Source organism: Orcinus orca, chromosome 5 (assembly GCF_937001465.1).
Source record: "Orcinus orca chromosome 5, mOrcOrc1.1, whole genome shotgun sequence".
Lineage (NCBI taxonomy): Eukaryota > Metazoa > Chordata > Mammalia > Artiodactyla > Delphinidae > Orcinus > Orcinus orca.
The window spans coordinates 148,956,734-148,974,914 of NC_064563.1; the positions used below are offsets into that span (position 1 = coordinate 148,956,734).

The 18,181-nt window shown below is 50.7% G+C and overlaps 1 protein-coding gene across 6 annotated transcripts in view; it reads left to right on the plus strand.

Annotated features, from left to right (window-relative positions):
• The window catches only part of PCNT (pericentrin), a 96,460-nt gene that overhangs the window by 725 nt on the left and 77,554 nt on the right, over positions 1-18,181 (plus strand). For 5 of the 6 annotated variants that reach the window (XM_049710259.1, XM_033418522.2, XM_049710257.1 and 2 more), the window contains exons 2-10: positions 2,078-2,284; positions 7,445-7,522; positions 9,164-9,365; positions 10,921-10,976; positions 11,889-12,063; positions 12,512-12,648; positions 14,573-14,684; positions 16,147-16,387; positions 16,640-16,718. In XM_049710259.1, coding sequence (XP_049566216.1) covers positions 2,078-2,284; positions 7,445-7,522; positions 9,164-9,365; positions 10,921-10,976; positions 11,889-12,063; positions 12,512-12,648; positions 14,573-14,684; positions 16,147-16,387; positions 16,640-16,718 — 1,287 coding nt within the window. Of the gene's footprint in view, positions 1-654; positions 795-2,077; positions 2,285-7,444; positions 7,523-9,163; positions 9,366-10,920; positions 10,977-11,888; positions 12,064-12,511; positions 12,649-14,572; positions 14,685-16,146; positions 16,388-16,639; positions 16,719-18,181 lie in introns of those variants that run through there. The other variant, XM_049710258.1, reaches the window with a different exon arrangement.

Below are 18,181 nucleotides of genomic sequence, written 5' to 3' on the forward strand. Positions count from 1 at the left end.
CCTGCGCGTCTCCCTGTCCTCGCCCGGATTCCTGGAGGGCTTGGAGGCCGGGACTCCCTGCAGTTGGGCGACACGGGCGCTCCCCCTAGGGCTCAGCTCAGCTTCCATCCGGTTAAAACGACGTGCAGAGATCGTTTTACACGGAATTCTGCAGTTCTTTTTGCTATAGAAGTTCAGAGTGGTGTTCCCGAGCACGGGACTTGTTCACCCTGTGGAATGCCTCCCACCGACCCACGCCCTGGTGTCGGGGCTCCTGAAACGCCTGTGCCGCCTTCTCGCTGCTTGGGGCCCAGGTGGACAGTCCTGGGCAGGTGAGGGCGGAGGGCCTCTGCCGGGGCCGCCCCCCGCGCCGGGCCTGGGAGCTCCAGACGCCCGGACGGAGCCTCCTGGGAGGTGTCACGTCCCTGCGCTGCGGATGCCCCCGGGAGCTCTGTGCGGTCCCGGAGTGGGCCTTTGTCATCCACGTAGGCATCGTCCGGTACTCGCTGTTCTGGGCGTGTTGTGGCCATTGAACCGTTTACCGACCAGAAGCGAGCCCTAGAGACAGTGGAGAAAGCCTGGGGGCATGTGCTGTGCCGCCCTGGCCCACCCCACTCCGGCTGTCGTGGGGAGCCGCTGTGCAGTGCCCGCGACTATTAGGCAGAGCCCTGCGAGGTTGCTGTTTGAGGTCAGACGTGGTCAGACATTGGGAATTTCACATGGATCAGCCAGCAGGGGTGTTTAGTTCCGTGCTAGTTCCTTCCCTTGAGGAAACCACAGGGCCACCGCATTAAAGGGAACACTCAGAACATATGGTGAGTGGTGTGAGGTGGTGACAGGCAGAGGACAGAGCGGCCTCCTTGGGCTTCCTGTGCAGGTCAGACTTCCGACTGGGGTTTGAAGAGTGAGGCTGTAGTGTGTTTTTTCCCCTTTGCATGTGCCTGGCACATAGGAAGGAGATTGGAAGCGAGCCAGAGTTTAATACCGTTTTCCCTGAGCTCACCATGGTTTGTAAATGTGCCTAAATGTTGCTTGAAGGAGCATTAATGGTGATGAGAAGATTTCACCTTGGGAGAAGAAACAGATGCCTCTTCTTGGGTGACCACAGGCCAGAGACTGGGTCTGTGATGCAGGAAGGGATCTCACAGACGGTTAGATTTGATGGAGTTGGGCACAAAATAAACGAATCTGGGACTGGTTTTGAAGGCAGTGTCTGTTCTTGAGAGACGGTTTCTCTCACTTAAATTGCCTTTTGTGATTTTCCTATGTCCATGAAATTGTGCACTTCTGTTATCATTTATACAAACATTTGTTAGATGCATTTACTTTTATGACCAGAGTTGTCATTTGAAGGACCTTGTCCTCCTGTGAAAAGCTGACGTTAGCTATCCTACCTTTTGAATAAGGTGCTAGTGGGAGATGGTGTGTGAACAGTCTAAACCCTCAGATTTGTGGGACTGAACAGAGCCAGGTGTGCCTTCTGATGGGGACATTCTGCGGAGGTCCCTGGTGCTTTGGTGAGCTGCGTCATGAAAAATAGAACATCTGATTCCAAAAAGGAGGATGTTAGATTGACCTGGCTTAATTAATTTTTTGCTATTTCTGTACCTTGTCTCAGAATCTATGGCAAGGAAGTTTTGGCTAGGCTATGTATTTCCCTGATTGGGGAAAATGGGGCAAAAAGGGAGAATTTAGCTTTTCTATATAGTTTTAAACCTTAAACATGCCTTGATTAAGCTGTCAGTTTTTTAAATAGATGTACTTTTTAATTTTTGAATTTTTCTGTAAACTGTCAGGGGCTGGGACAGCTATTCTGCCCGTCAGCCTTATTGCTTTCCTTTGTCCGGAGGCATCATTAACAGTCCTTAATGTTAGATTCTTTGGTGTCATTCTGAGCTTTAACTCCCAGTATCATAGATGTTAATGGAGGTGGTGTTTCTGGGACGGGGCCTGGTTGATGTGAGTCTGGCCAGGTGTGGCCGTGTGGACTGAGCCAGCCCCAGAGCCTCATGTGCCCCACAAGCTTGCTGTCTTTGTGGTTCTGTTACTTTTTCCTCACTTACCTTTGTCTCTACTACCTCTCCACGTTTTTGCGCAGCTTGCTCACTTCCGACAGAGAAAAACAAAAGGTGACTGTGCGCATTCGAAGAAAACGCCGGCGAAGAGGAAGGGCGCGGCTGTCGATGCGCCTGACCAGGAGGAGAGTCCGGTAGCTGCGGCCGAGGCTGCCGGACTCCTGGGAGGCCGGGCCGTTGGCAAGAACGCGTCGTGCAGCGACACCCCTGATGGCGCAGGAGCCCCTCAGGTAGATCTGCTCGGCTCTGTGTTCTCAGTTTTGCTTATCTCCTGGTTATTGCTAGCGTAATTTACTAAAAGTGGTCTTAGGTCTGTTTTTGCCTATCAAAAGTGGGGAAAGGGGGTTTTATTTTATCTTGCAAAAGTGGCGTATATTTTTGTGGTTTCACTTCTAATTAAAGATTTTTCTGCACCCCATGATTTTGAGAAATTTGGGGCGAACTGTTTGAAGGCAGGGGTCAGTATTGGTGCTGTGCGTGGTAGCGGGAGTTTGACAAGTGTGGGTTCCTCGGGTGTGGCTGTGCATCAGCCCCCCTGACAGGTATCTTTGGACACTTAAGCCGTAATATCCCTTCACCTGCTGTCAAATCCACCTACTTGTTGGTCTTTGTCCTTTCCCTCCTTTCTGAATGTGGGGTGAGGAGGGCAGGGCTGAAGGTGTCACAGAAATGGTGTCTTGTCTGTTGCTTGAGGCCCTGTGAGCTGCAGGGGCGGGTGTGGACCTGGGTGTTGAGGGTGCATGGCCTCCCTGGGCCTCCTGGTTGCCTGCATGCGGGTCTCCTTGGGGCCTCCTCTCGTGTGTGCACTTGAACTGGGGGTACCCCTAACTTGTGTGCAGCAGGGCCGGGGCAGCTGTTTGCTAGAATGAGCTGAAAACTGGTGGTTGAGGGCAGAATTTGACTCCAAGTCATGCTGTGTCTGGACGGCCTTATTGCAAAAAAAGGAATGATTGCTAGCATATAAAGTTTATGATATTCTGCCTACAAACGTATTATAGAATGTTCCTTCTTTGGAAAAATTGGAAGACCTCGCCGTGGCGTTCCGACTTTGCCCGGGGAGCAGCTGCCCAGAACTCTGGTGCCTGAGTCTTTGGACCAGCCTGTGCCCACCTCACTCTGCTTCCACTCCCTGTGGTCTGAGGGACCTGAGGCTGGATGTTAGTTTCGGTTCGTGTTCGTGCTCTTGTTGCTTCTCTGGGGTCGAGCTGCGGGTCACAGCTGAGTCCACGGAAGCCACGTTGAGAGCGCTGAGCCCTGACCCTCAGTGGCTTTGCTCTGTATGCTTCCTGCTTAGGCTCTTTGAGGAGAAAACCTCGCAATGTAAATCATCATTTATTAATTTCATATTTTTATTTTCAAATCAGACAAGTCTTTTTTATTTTAAGTTAAAGGTTTTGTGGTTTTTAGCTTTTCATTTTAAAATGTCAGACCCACAAAAAAAATTGCAAAAAATAACACAGAGTTCCTGGAGATCCCTCACCTAGCTTCCTGAAATATTGACACCTATGTAATCATAGTATAAATCACATCAGTTTTAGTTAACATTGAAACAATACTGTGAGCTGATTGATAGAGCTTATTCTAATTTTTCCGATTTTTCTGGTCCAGGATTCTGTATTGCATTTCAGTGCCTTGTCACCTTAGTCTCCTCCAGTCTGGTCAGTTTCTCAGTCTTCCTTTGTGTTTTATAAGTTTGACACTTGTGGCGTACTAGCTAGTTATGTTGTAGGATCCCTGTCAGTTTGGGTTTGTTTGATGTTTCCTTCCGATTGAAGTCAGGTTGTGCATTTTGGCAGGAACACGGTGGAAGTGATGATGATGTCTGCTGAGTGCATCCTGAGAAGAAGCACAGGTGGTGTGGTGGTAGCTATGTCTCACTACTGGGGGGCCTGCCAGATTTCTGCTGACAGAGAAGTTTTTGTTTTCCCCTTTGTAGTTAATAAGTATATTATGAGGAGGTACTTAGAGACCCTGTAAATACTCCATTTCTCATGGTACTTTCCATTAGTTTTAGCTTCTATTGAAGATTCTTGCCTGCAGTAATTACTGTGATGGTGTTGGCCAAATGATGACTTTGTTTCCATCATTCCATCTACATATATTAATTGGCGTTTTACTCTAAGGAGGAACTGTTGCTTCTCCGCAATTTATTTATTCAATTATTTATATCAGTATGGACTCCTAGATACTTATTTTATTATGGGTTTTAATCCATCATATCCATGTTTATTTTGTTGCTGAAATACATACATTTGGCCACTGGGAGTGCCTTTGAATTGGCATGTGACCTTTTAACATGCCCTCATCATTTTCTGGCGCCTTAATTCCTGGCACCAAGATTTTCTAGGCTTATTTTGCCCTTTGCTGCTGCAGCCCCAAACCAGCCATTTCTTCAAGGAGCCCTGGTTCCTTTCGGTGGAGAATGGCTTTAGAATCCAGGATCTGGGCGCTAGGTGTGCTTATTGCTTGCGGGGTATGGCTGCTTCTAGGCTGTTTCAATAGACAGAGCCAGAAAGTATAAATGTGTGTATATACACGCACATCTATATCTATCTGTCTATTTGCATGTATAATCAAAACCATGAGTTCACACTAATATCTTCAGTTCCAGTCCAACAGCACAGAATTTATTCTAGCTTTTCCCCCTCTCCTTATTTTTAGCTCCTTTTTCCCATAGTGAGAAATTGGGGAAAAGGCTTATCTACAGTATCTTTACTTATTTGCTCAATCTTAAAATATACACAAATTAATTTCAGAATTGCTACTTCTCATGCCAGTAAACACAGATTTGCTAACTATAGAATATTTGTTTACACAGCCATCCGTCACTTCTCGAAAGCTCGCTTTACACCACTTCACTTTTACAAAAGATCTACATTAGTACCTGTTTTTGCTAACAGAAAGAACTTCAAGGAGGATTTTCAGTTTTATGAAGAAATCTAATTGCTTCTTTACCTTTATGCCATCTTGGTTTATGAAAGCTTTCATAGGAATGCTCTATTTTTGGTAGTGGGGGAAACCTGTAGTTGTTTTTGTCTTTATTTTTCCAAAGTTTATTGTTTAGCATTCCCAGGTTATTTGTTAGATATATGTACTTTGAATATTTTTCCTAGTCTTGCTTACCTTGCTTAAGTTGTTTTCTTAATGGTGTCTTGTGATAAGCCAATATTCTTAACTTTGATGTTGAATTTATCATTTTTTCCTATGGTTAGTGACTTCTGTGTCCTGTCCAAAAGGTCTCCCCTAGTCCTGAGGTTGTGAAGATAATCCCCAGTGTCTTCTTGAGGCTTGATGGCCTGGTTTCTATGTTTAAGTCTGTGATCCATCTCAAGTTACTTTCTGTGTATGGAGCACTGTGACTTTTAGAAGAATGGTTTAGTTTTGCTGGTTTTGAGTGTTTTATAAATAAAATAATCCGGTATGCATGTCCTGAGTCTGGGTCTTCTTATCCAGCATCCTTTAGGAGTTAAAGGCTGTAGTTCCTGCATTTTCGCTGTTCTATAGTATTTTGCTGTATGGATGTACCTTGGTTTTTCTGTTCCGCTGTTGATTGGCATTTGCTATGAACATTCTCATACAAGTCTCTTGGTGTCTGTGTGAACACGTTTCTATGGGGCCGTAATTAGGTATTTAATGTCTGAGTCAGTATTTAGGTATACGTTCAACTTGTGTATGTTGAGCTGTGTTTTAAAACAGTTGTTCAGTTTATATTTTCAGTGGTGGCATATGAGTGTTTTCCTTGTTCTATAACATCTGTGATTGGTGTTAACATTTGTTTTCTATTTTAACAGTTTTGGTGGGTGTGGAGTGGAGTGTATTTTAGCGGAGTGCAAGCTTAGTCAAACATTCCAAAAAAATCAGTGTGATTCACTTAAGAGACTAAAGGAGAAAAGTCATATGGTCTTCTCAGTTGATTTAGGAAAAGTGTGTTCTGCGAGAGAATGACCTGTAATTTTCCTCTCTTGTCAGGTTTTTGTGTTGAGGTTATGTTGGCCTCATGTGACGAGCTGAGAGGGTCCTTTGCTCTGTGGATGAGCTGGTGTAAGATGGTGGAGCTGTTGGGGACTGAAGCTTTCTTTGTGGAAAGACCTTTAATTGCAGAGTCAACTTACTGAACAGTTACCAGACTATTCAGTTGTGCTTTTTCTCAGAATGTGTCCTTCTAATCTTCCAGTTTGGGGTATGAAGTTATTCGTAGGAATACTCTTCTGTGGCGTCAGTGTTGACGACCCTTTTCAGTTTTGTTTGTCCTTAGATATGTTTTTTGTCTGTTTGTTTGTTTTGGCCACACCCTGCAGCATGCGGAGTCTAGTTCCCCAGCCAGGGATGGAATCCGCACCCCCTGCAGTGGAAGCTCGGAGTCCTAACCACTGGACCATCAGGGAAGTCCCTGAATTGTCAGTTGAAAGCAGGCTACTGAGATGGCCTCTCCAGTCACTTAGAAAACTGGAGGGTGGATGAGTTCACTGTTCCTCGTCCTTCTAGGTGGTTCCCTCATTCTTCTGTTTCCTCATTATTTAAGGTGGTGTTGGCATGGTTGGGAATAATTGAGTGTGACAGAACAATCCTTAGGATGATGAAATAGCATCATGATATGGGAGAAGCAAGGTTGCTCAGATCCGTTTTGTGTCTTAGATAAATGCAGGGGTCTGGTAGTAATTGCAAGGTAAAATGTTTTACTCTAGAAAAAAAAAATAAATTTTCTCATTGTTCTTTGGAAGACCTGTAAGAAGGAATAAAATTATGCCAGTCCTCTCAAGCAGTTATAACTGACCAGAAAAGAAACTTGATAAGTGCAGTTAGGTCCAGCAGATGCTAACGCTCACCCTGACAGCAGCAGAGTGATGTGTTCGGGGCTGGAGGTGCAGGTGAACATGGGGGTGGAAGCTGCCCGGGAGTCGCCAAGTCGTGCGCACTGAGCCTTCCTGCAGATAAAAGCCCCAATTCTTGTAAACTTATGGTTCAAAACTATTGGGAGAAAATTCATTGGAAAGCTTTAAACTCAATTTTGAGGTGATTTACAAAAAGAAACTAAAAATACTATTCTGCAAATTATTAAGGAAAAGATTTATCTAAAGGAAAATCTTTAAGATGAAATATTTGAATTTATATAAAATTAAGAGCTTAGAAAATATGTGTTGAGCAACTAAAGTTTAGTGATTTGTGTTAAGTACACGGTGAAATAAAGAAGCAGAATTCGTTAAAAATAGGGCAGCGACATCATTAGGGAAGCAAGTTACATAAAAAATGTTTAGAGCGTGAGATTTGTGTAGGAGGAGAGTAGTGCAGATGGAACTGGCGGGCTTGGAGGCGGGCAGGGCCGGCGGGGGGGCGGCAGCGGCGGGCTACCCCTGGAGCCGCTGTGGATGCTCCTGGCCCTTCCCCTCCAGCTGCAGGAGCCCGGTGGAGCGGGGACGCCGCAGAAGCTGGAAGACGACAGTCCGGAGCAGCCTAGGGTGATGACGAAGGTATGCCTCTCCTGGGTTCTCGGTTAAGGTGTGTCCCGGTTGGGGACGCCTCCCTTGCGTGCGTGGGGGCCGGAGCCAACTGAGGAAGCTGGGGGCGGTCTTCCTGTGACCTTTGATCTTGGTGGTGGGCGTGGAAGGGAGAGTCGCCCTTCCTTCACTGAGGGTCCTGTGGGGTCAGCGTGCCTCCTGGACCTGGCCCTCGATGCCCATGCCCATGTGGGCAGCCCTGCACGTGAGACACACTGGGGGACGGGCTTGCCGGCTGGGCGCTGGTCTTACCATCCCAGTTCGTACCACAGTGCTTGGTGTGACTTCCATGAGTGTTGAATTGATTACTTTTCTTTAATCCATTCATTTTTTTCGCGGTATGCAGGCCTCTCACTGCTGTGGCCCCTCCCGTTGCGGAGCACAGGCTCCAGACGCGCAGGCTCAGTGGCCATGGCTCACGGGCCCAGCCGCTGCGCGGCATGTGGGATCTTCCCGGACCGGGGCATGAACTCGTGTCCCCTGCATCGGCAGGCGGACTGTCAACCACTGTGCCACCAGGGAAGCCCGCAAGTTTGGTTTTTAGTCTGCATTATTGCAGGAGAAATGTAGCTCAGAGGAGGGCCTGGCAGGGCCTGGAGAAATGGTCTCTAGTGGGGTCCATAAAACCCAGCCTTAAATACACATTTCATACTTGTTTTAAACTGCGACTTGTAGCATCTTTGTGGAAAAGTACACAAAACTTAGATATAGCCCAACAGATGAGTACACCGTGAACAGCACGTGGTCTCTACAATTCAGGGGCAGGGCGGTGCTGGACCCCGCTCCCTGCTGCCCACCCTGAAGCGAGCACCCTCCTGGCTTCTGTGCCGATTCTGACGTAGAGCTTTGTGTGAATGGATCAGATGTGGTTCTGGTCTTCTCTCTCCTTTACCTTCAGCATCTTTGCATCCTTCTATTTGAGATGTGTGCCTGGTGAGCAGCATAGGGTTGATTTTTAACTGACTCACAGTTACTGGGCAGTGATTCCCTTATATCTAATGTAATCGCTGATGCGCTTGTACTTACATCAGACGTTTGATTGGGCTTTCTATTTGTCCTGCCTGTTTTGTTTCTTTCTTTTCTCCTTTTTGCCTTCTTTGGATTATTTTTTATCAGGGGATTAAAAAAAAATTCTGCCTTTGTTCATTTTGAAGTAATAATATACAGTTTCTATTCTTTTAATGGTGAGGTTATTAAATACAACATATATACTTATCTAAGTCTAAATTTAATCAACAGCTTCACCTTCCTCTTGCATAGTAGTTACTGAAACTCCATTTATACTTCCCTCAACCTCCGTTTTGGTCAGTCTTTTTCTTAAGTGTAAAGCGCTCATAAATTTTACCATCTTAACCATTTTAGGTGCACAGTTCATTGGTGTTTGTACATTCACACTGTTTTGCAACCGTCAGCACCATCCGTCTCCAGAACTCTTCTCATCTTGTCAACCTGAAGCCCTGTCTGCTAAGCGACGTCCCCCAGCCCCTGGCAGCCGCCATTCTACCTTCTGTCTCTGTGACTTGGCGATCCTACATGCTTCACGGCAGTGGGGCAGTGCAATCGTGTAGTTGTCTCTTGGGCCTGGCTTATCTCACTGCACTTGGTGTCCTCCAGGAGCTGGAGCTGGAAGTGCTGCGCCTGAGCCTGAGCGACATGCACACGGCGCGGCTGGAGCTGACGCAGGCGCACCTGCAGCGCGAGAAGGAGGCGGCGCTGGCCGAGCTGCGTGCCGAGCTCGCCGGGCGGCACGCGCAGGAGCGGGCCCTGCTGCAGAGCCGCGCGTGCAGGGAGCTGGAGCTGGTCCGGGAGGAGGCAGGTACGCTCGGCGCCCGGCCCGCGGGTGTCGTCGGAGGCGCCTGGCTTCTGAGCTGTGCTTGGGCCTCTGTGTGCGACCAGGCCTCGTGGAGCCCGCCCCCGCCCCCGTCCCCCCCTGCGCCCTGTGCCAGGTGGCGGCTCAGGTGCCTCTCAATCTGGCGATGTGCTGGCCTCAAGGTGAACTTATATGATTTAATTTTAATGTTTCTTGGTATATCTTTTGTTAGTACTTTTTTTTTTTCTTTGTGGTGCGCGGGCCTCTCAGTGTTGTGGCCTCTCCCGCTGCGGAGCACAGGCTCTGGACGCGCGGGCTCAGTGGCCATGGCTCACGGGCCCAGCCGCTCCGCGGCATGTGGGATCCTCCCAGACTGGGGCACGAACCCCCGTCCCCTGCATCGGCAGGCGGACTCTCAACCACTGCGCCACCAGGGAAGCCCTGTTAGTACTTTTTGTAAAAATCATACGTAGTAGTTTTATTGAGCTGTAATTCATGTACCACATGATTCACCCACTTAAAGTGTTTAAAGGCAGCACTTTGGTGGCTTTTCGTGTTTTCATGCTTAGAACGTTCTTCCCCCGGAGAAGAAACCCTGGCCCGTTTCCCTGTGATCTGCCCCGGTTGCAGAGTCTGCCTCTCCTGGGGGCCCACCCACCTGGAGGAGCAGCCTTGTCGGTCCTTTGATGCCTTGCCTGTTTCTTCACCTAGATTCAGGCAAACACAAGGAGATAGTTCCACGTCCTCCCCTGCTTTTGTTAAATTTTAAAAATACGAAATATGCCTTCCTTAGTTAGGCCTGTTCGATGCTGTTTCCTCCATGTGCACCCCTGGGAACGGTCCCCCGAGAGGCCCACCCTGCCGTCGGGTCCCTGAAGCTCTGCTGCAGGTGGGGCCCCTGTGGACCCGGCGGGACCTGCCCTCGGAGGCTGGCTTCTGGGCCTTTGCGTGATTTCTGGAGTTGTCCAGGCCGCCTTCCCCGCGCCCAGGGCTTGCTTGCTGTCGCCTGGTGCTATTCCTCCCCAGCCCCACGCTTGGCCGCGCCCGCTAGTCCAGCCTCCTCTGCCTAGCACCTCCTTTCTTGTGCTTCTTCTCTCAGGCGGGGAGCTGTTGGGACCTAGAACGTCTTTACCTCTCTCCATTTACTTGTGGTCCAGCACCCAGCCTGGAAGCTGGCTCAGTGGGATCCTGGACTACGGGGCCCTGGGTGCACAGTGGCCTAGTGTGGAGTGGACGGGCCGAGGTCCCCGTAAGCAGAAGGATGATGCAGGCTCAGCGCTCAGTGATCTGTGCAGCCCCAGAGTTGGCCTCGCCCGGTCCTCCTGGACTGTCGCTCTGGCTGGACGTCACCCGTCCTTTGTCAGGCATGAGTGTGATTTGCTAATTAACCCAGACATCATCACCTGCTTGTTTCTCACAGCTGTGTTCTGTCCTGTTAATGTCGGCAAGTGTTCGGTGGAGCGGCCAGAGGTGCCGGGAGCCTTCTCGTTTCCTGGGGGATCAGATTGTGGAAAAGTCTGAGCTGCGGTGATCTGAGCGACTTTTTATGTTTCTCTTGCAGCTGACCTGAAGGAGAAGCTACAATCAGAAATGGAGAAAAATGCCCAGATGATAGAGGTACACAGGATAAGAATTCATTCCGTGTACGCGGTATTTCCCTCAGCCCCACCCAGGACCCCTCCCCTTGATTCTGACAAAATGCAGTCAGAGCTGGAGTCGCGGGGGTGAAGCATGGTGCGCTGCTTTCTCTGCACAATGTGAATTCATCACAGCAGCTGGTTGTGGGCTTTTGTGTTGCCTGGTGTGATGCGAGTCTCTTTCCTCCCATCTGGTTCTGAGCAGCCCTGTGGCGCGGCCCTGGCTGTGCTTGGGACACAGACCTTGGTCCTCACGGACGGGAGATGTGGACGCCACAGAGGTGGTGATCAAGTGACGTGTACGGGCCTTGGGGAACCACGGGGGGTGGGGGGTGGGACGAGCGTGACTCTTGCCACCCATCCCTTTCTCAAGGCTACGCTTGTAGAAGGGCCGTTGGCGCTGGTGATGGCCGAGGAAGTGTGTAGTTTTAGGGGATGTGTGACGTCAGACCGAGGGGAGCCGTGTGCCCTGGCCACTCTGGACAGGCGGTGGGTGGAGGATGGCCTTGTGCCCCAGCCCCTGCCCTCTGAGCTGGACAGAGGGGACTCGTTTCTTAGGGCGCCTGGGACAGAGCCTGACCCCGTCAGAGCTCGACGGTGTCGCTGTAGTGCCCGGGTCTTGCGTGGGGGAACGGATGCCTGTCTTGCCGGCCGAATTCCTGTGCTTTTGCTCAGCGACCAGTTCTGTTTCTGGCAGGTGGTCCTGGTTCTCGTGTCCTGGGCTGTTTGCCTGCAGGTGCTGCTGTTCCTGTGTGACTGGACGTCCCGAGCTGTGTCCTGTACTCGCAGTCTGGTCTGGGCGGGGGTGACGGTTTTCGAATGCGCAGTTGAAATTTTTTTACCGCAATAATAAACTATTGGCCATCATCTACTTTCTCCTTATTTAAATTAGACCCTGAAGCAAGACTGGGAATCCGAGAGAGACTTGAGCTTAGAAAACCTACGCCGAGAATTATCGGAAAGGCATCGGTCAGAACTGGAGAATTTACAAAACCAGTTTAAGAAAGAATTGGCAGAACAGAAGGCTGAGTTGGAGAAGGTTTTTCAAGACAAAAATCAGGCTGAATGTGAGTCTCTCATTAAAATGAGCAAGTTTGGAAGGGGACTGAGTTTTCGTGTGTCGTCCCAGAAACAGTGCCGTGTGATTGGCTGGCAGGAGAGTCAGCCGTGGGGTCCCTCCTCGTTGGTCACAGGCATCTCAGGTTCCCTAAACCTTCCGAAACCTTCATTTCAGAGAAATCTTTTGCAGACAAACAAAATCTTTTGTTCTTCTACTAAATTGCTACTGAAAAAGTAGTTTGTGATTGTTCTCTTTCTGTTACACGGTGGGGCCCAGCAGTCAGTAGATGCTGTCTGCTGGCCTGTGGCTTCCCTTCCCTTCCTCCCTGAAGAGAGCAGGGTCCTGAGAACGGGGTCTGGAAGAGCCTGGGGGGCCCGCTGTGCCTGCAGCCGCCCCTGCTGAGGAGGAGGACGCTGTGCCGTCACAAGCTGAGTGAGGCCCGTGCCCCCCTCCAGTTTCCCTTCAGACTCAGGAGGCTCAGCATGAGGCGGCCCTGAGCAAGTTACGCGCGGACCTGCAGTTGGAACACTGCCAGTACGTGGAAGACCTGGAGCTGAAATTCAGAGAAAAGGAAAAGGAAAAGCAGCTTGAGGTAGAGGCCTTGTACGAGGGGGCTGGGGGAGATCTCGGATTGGGGTCCTTTCACGGTCTGTTGTTGCCTAAAGCTTAAGCCCTAATATGTGTATGTTTGTGTTTATTTCTAAATCGAGGTATAGTTCATTTACAATATTATGTACGTTTTAGATGGACAACATAGTGATTCACAATTTTTAAAGATTGTACTTCATTATAAAACATTGGCTGTATTCCCTGTGCCGTACAGTGTATTCTTGTAGCTTATTTTATACACAGTAGTTTGTACCTGTTAATTTCCTACCCCTAACTCGCCTCTCTCCCCATCCGTCTCCCCAGTGGTAACCACTAGTTTGTTCTTTATGACTGTGACTTTTTCTGTTTTGTGTACACGTTCATTTGTTCTGTTGTTCAGAGTCCACATATAAGTGATATCATACGGTATTTGTCTTTCTCTGACTTACTTCACTTAGTGTGACGGTCTCCAGGCCTACCCATGCTGCTGCAGATGGCAGCAGTCCTCTTCTGTGGCTGAGTCGTGCTCCATTGTACATATGCACCGTGTCTTCTTTATCCGTTCGTCTGTCAGCGGATGCTTAGCTTGCTTCCTGTCTTGGCAGTTGTAATAGTGCTGCTATGAGCATTGGCTGCATGTATCTTTGCGAATTAGTGTTTTCATTTTTTCAGATATATACCCAGGAGTGGGGTTGCTGGGTCATATGGTAGTTGTATTTTTAGTTTTTGAGGGACCTCCATACTTTAAGCCCCCCTTTAAAGAGATCCTCAGTATTTGGTGGAGCTGGTAGGGAGCCATGTCAGCATATAGAGTCTGTGACTTTGACTTAATGATGGTGTTCAGTCCTACACCTGGAGAATTCGTGCCCTTGACGAGTGCCCCTGGGATGTCTACAGGCTCCAGCCATTAGGGGTGCAAGGGCACATGCTCTGACCTTGACTCAATAAACAAGAAGTTAGCAAGAAACATTTCTGTGGCTCACGTATTCAGAACTCTTTTCCATTGGAACTTTACATACCGAAACGTGGGTGATGTGGCCAGATCTCACTCAGGGACCTGAAGGGCCTTTATCACCAAGACCAAGAGTCAGGCAATGCCCCAAGCACTGGTTCAAGGAATTAGAAAGGAAATAACTGGAAGACGGAGTTAGCCGAGGCCCGTGTGTGGGTTTGCAGGGAGGAGAGTCGTGGAGCCCAGGAGGAGCCGCGTCTGTGGCTCTCGCACCTGCTTCTCCCCGCTTTCCTCCAGACACAGGCCAGCTTGGCTGGGCAGGACCAGGGCCAGGCGGGGCCCTGCGGGCTGTCCCTCATCCAGGGAGAGAGGCGGCCGGAGGTGACCTTCTGCCCTGTGCCCTGGGTGAGGAGAGGCCCGTTCCACACGGCAGCAGAGCAGCCGCAGGCCAGCACCGCCCACGCTCCCCCGGAAGCGCTCGGCCCTGTGCTTGTGACTTGGGGTGCCGGGTGGCCACCCTGACCCAGGCCCCGGGAGGGCAGGTGGAGCCACTCTCAGCTCTGGCGGTGCAGGGCCGGCTGGCACTCGGCACACACTTGGTGTGCAAGCTCTGTTCATCCCTGAAAGAGTCGCTTCCCGGGAAGGTTGAGCAGGGAACGTGGAGAAAACCACACAGGCCACACGAGGGTGAGGGAGCCCGTGGTCACAGATGGAGGGGGCCCATCCACCCTCCCTGACAAAGTAGGGGGACAGGTCTCTGCTGGGAACGAGGCTGAGGCCTGGGAGGCGTCCACATGAGAGGCCGCGGTGGCCGCGCGTTCCTCTGGTCCGCTCTCGGGGCCGCCTGGAGGTGGGTGGGCTTGAGCTGAGACTGCGCGTGTTCACCTGGTGCCCATCGGGTGCTGCACGGGTATCACCGGCACTACCTCGGGCCCGGGTCTTGGTCGGGCTCCCACACCATCGCCTTCTCTTCCAGTTGGAGAACCTGCACGCCTCGTACACGGAGCTGCAGGCCCAGTCACAGGAGGAGATCCGGCGCCTGGGGGCCCAGCTGGAGTCTGCAAGGTCCAGCAGGCAGGAGCCGAGTGGTGAGGAGCCTTGCGTTCAGAATCCAGGTTCCCAGCGGCTAGGGCTGAGTTCCCCCTGCTGAAGCCCCGAGCTAGGACCTAACGGTTTTGCAGGCCCAAGAAGGTGGCTTAGTAAACTTCTGTGAATTTTGAGGTCTGCGGCTTCACGGTGCAGAGCTGCTGGTGGCAGCCTTGGCTTCCTCGTAGGCGCGTTGGTGAGCAATGACTCTGGCAGCTGGTGTCCTCGTGTGGACACGCACCGTTCACGTGTGCGACTGGGCTCACGCTGGGGCTTGGTTGAGCGCTGTCGAAACGCAGTTCTCAGTGGGCATTTGGGTCGTGGGTGTACACTGCCTCCTGGGTCCTGTGAGCTCACCTGCGTCAGGTGTTGTCAGGCTCCTGGGGCCCTGAGCTCTGGTTTGGGAGGGTGATGCCACGTTTACTGAGGGCAGCTCACCTGGGTCTCCCCCTCACAAGACCCCAAGTCAGAGGGGTCTCTGCTCGCCGGTGGCACCTTCAGAGGGAGGAGGTCACAAGACACGGGGCAGAGAGATGTGGGTTTGTCTCTCCAGACAGGCCTGGAACTGTAGGGTCTGCCCTTGTGCGTACATGTTACTGAGGAGCAAAGAGCAGAGTTACGAGAAGGGACCCGCAGTAACACCTGACGGTCTGGGTGGGTGGATAGGCCTCCCGTCCCCGCCCCAGCCAGGCTCCGGGCAGCCGCAGGCGGAGCTGGCGGACGGACCTGTGGCTGGGCTTCAGGCTCTCACACACGGTTTCAGTTAGTGCGCCTTCCGCTGCACCCTCCCCCGTGCGTTTAAGGACCCTCATGGGGAACGTTGATTTGGGACAGTGACCTGTTTCCATTCCTGTTACTTGAAAGCTAATAACTAGCTCTGGTGGACTGGCTGGCAGCACCCTCTGGGTCAGAACTGTGAGGCTGACAGTTCTCTTACGGTCTGCATTACTGTTCTTTTGCCGTTAACAAAATACCACCAACTCAGCAGCCTGAAACCACCCAGGGTCACCCACAGCTGAAGTCCAGATGTTGGGCTGGGCCTTGGCCCGGCTCCCTCGGTCGGCAGGGTCCCATCCCTGTGCTTGTAGGACCGAGGTCCCATTTCCTTGCTGGCTGTCGGCCCAGGGGCTGCCCCCGTTCCTTGCTACGCGGCCCTCTCGTCTTCAGGGCCCCCACAACACGTGGAGTGCTTCTCACACTTCCAATCCGCCTGACGTCTGTGCCGGCCTGAGAAAGCTCTCTGCCCTCAGGGCTCTGGGGTTTACTGAGGCCGCCTGGGTGGTCTCCCTGTGCGAGGCCCCCTGTGCCACGTAGCATAAGCCCTGGAGGGTCCATTCATGGGTTCTGGGATGGGGGGACCTTTTACAGTTCTGCCCCCAGCACCACACTGCAGGCTCTTAACTAGCTTCTGATTTCCCCTAAGTGTTTCATTTTGAGATGATGGCTTACTTTCATCCTGTAAAGAGTTACCCGAGCAGCTCCTGGCCCGAGCGTCTCACGTGGAGGGGCTAGAACACCTGACGCGGGCCTTAGAGCAGCAGCAGCAGGAGAGAACCAGGCACGAGGCTCAACTGGAACAGCTGAGAATCTCTTCTGAAGAGAAGTTGAGGGAGGCTGAGAGGGGCCACCAGGAGGACCTGACCCTGTTACAGCAGCAGCTGCAGGGCGGGAAGGACAGCTCCCCGCCGGAGGCTGTGGGAATCAGGTAAAGCAGCGCAGGAGAACACGTTTATGATTGGGTCTAGACAAGATGACATTAAAGCTGGGCGCCGGTCTGACCCACGCGCAGGCTGCGGACAGCGCGGTGCTGCGGGGGTGGGTGGGCGCCAGCCCCGCTGCGCCCCCCTGCCGGCGGTCATCCTGTCCTCGGCACAGAAGCGGGATCCCAGGGACAGCGGACTTCGGTGGAGGGGCACCTGTGTCGGGTCGTTACAGCACAGTTTCTCAATTCATCCAGTGCCTGTTCAGAAGAGACGGCTGAAGAAGAAGGAAGAGACCGTCTTGATCAACTCGGCCTTCAGCTGGAGCAGCACGAGGTGATGGGACACCGTTGTTTTGTTTTGAGGTCTAGCTGCCACAGGACATTATGACATGGTGACTGGATGCCTGGGTGTGCCGTGAAGGGTCAGTCTGGGTAACGTCCACCACCACACAGAGGTAGAGTTTTTTCCTTGCGCTGAGAACTTTTAACACCCACTCTCTTAGCAGCCTGTAGAGACACAATACAGCATCGTTAACTGTAGTCCTGTGCTCTACACGACACCCCAGGACTTTTTATCCTCAAACTAGAAGTGTGCATCTTTTGACCCTTTCATCCATTTTGCCCACAGCCCCTCTCCCACCTCTGGCAACCACCAGTCTGTTCTCCATGAGGCGGGTTTTTAGGTTCCACGTGGAAGTGAGATCAGACAGCACTTGTCTTTCTCAATCCGACTTATTTCACTTAGCATAACACCCTCAGGGCCCATCCGTGTTGTCACAAATAGCAAGCTTTCCTTCTTTTTTATGGCTGAGTACTGTTTCCGTTGTGTGTATGTACGTACGTGTGTATGTGCCACATCTTCTTTATCCATTCATCTGCTGGTGGACATTTAGGTTGCTTCCATATCTTGACTGTTGTAAATAGGGTCTGCTGTGAACGTTGGGGTGCGTGTGTCTTTTCCAATTAGTGTTTTTGTTTTCTTTGGTTAAATACCCAGGAGTGGAATTGCTGGATCATATGGTAGTTCTTTTTTTTTTAACATCTTTATTGGAGTATAATTGCTTTACAATGCTCTGTTACTTTCTGCTGTGTAACAAAGTGAATCAGCTATATGTGTATGTATATATCCCCATATCTCCTCCCTCTTGTGTCTCCCTCCCACCTGCCCTATCCTTCCCCTCTAGGTGGTCACAAAGCACAGAGCTGGTCTCCCTGTGCTATGTGGCTGCTTCCCACTAGCTATTTTACGTTTGGTAGTGTATATATGTCAATGCCACTCTCTCACTTCGTCCCAGCTTACCCTTCCCCCTCTCCATGTCCTCAAGTCCATTCTCTAGTAGGTCTGTGTCTTTATTCCTGTCCTGCCCCTAGGTTCTTCAGAACCATTTTTTTTTTTGATTCCATATGTATGTGTTAGCATATGGTGTTTGTTTTCCTGACTTCACTCTGTATGACAGTCTCTAGGTCCACCCACCTCTCTGCAAATAACTCAATTCCGTTTGTTTTTATGGCTGAGTAATATTCCATTGTATATATGTGCCACATCTTCTTTATCTATTCATCTGATGATGGGCACTTAGGTTGCTTCCACATCCTGGCTATTGTAAATAGTGCTGCAGTGAACATTGTGTGGTATATGACTCTTTTCGAATTATGGTTTTCTCAGGGTATATGCCCAGTAGTGGGATTGCTGGGTCATATGGTAGTTCTATTTTTAGTTTTTTAAGGAACCTCCATACTGTTCTCCATAGTGGCTCTATCAGTTTACATTCCCACCAGCAGTGCAAGAGGGTTTCT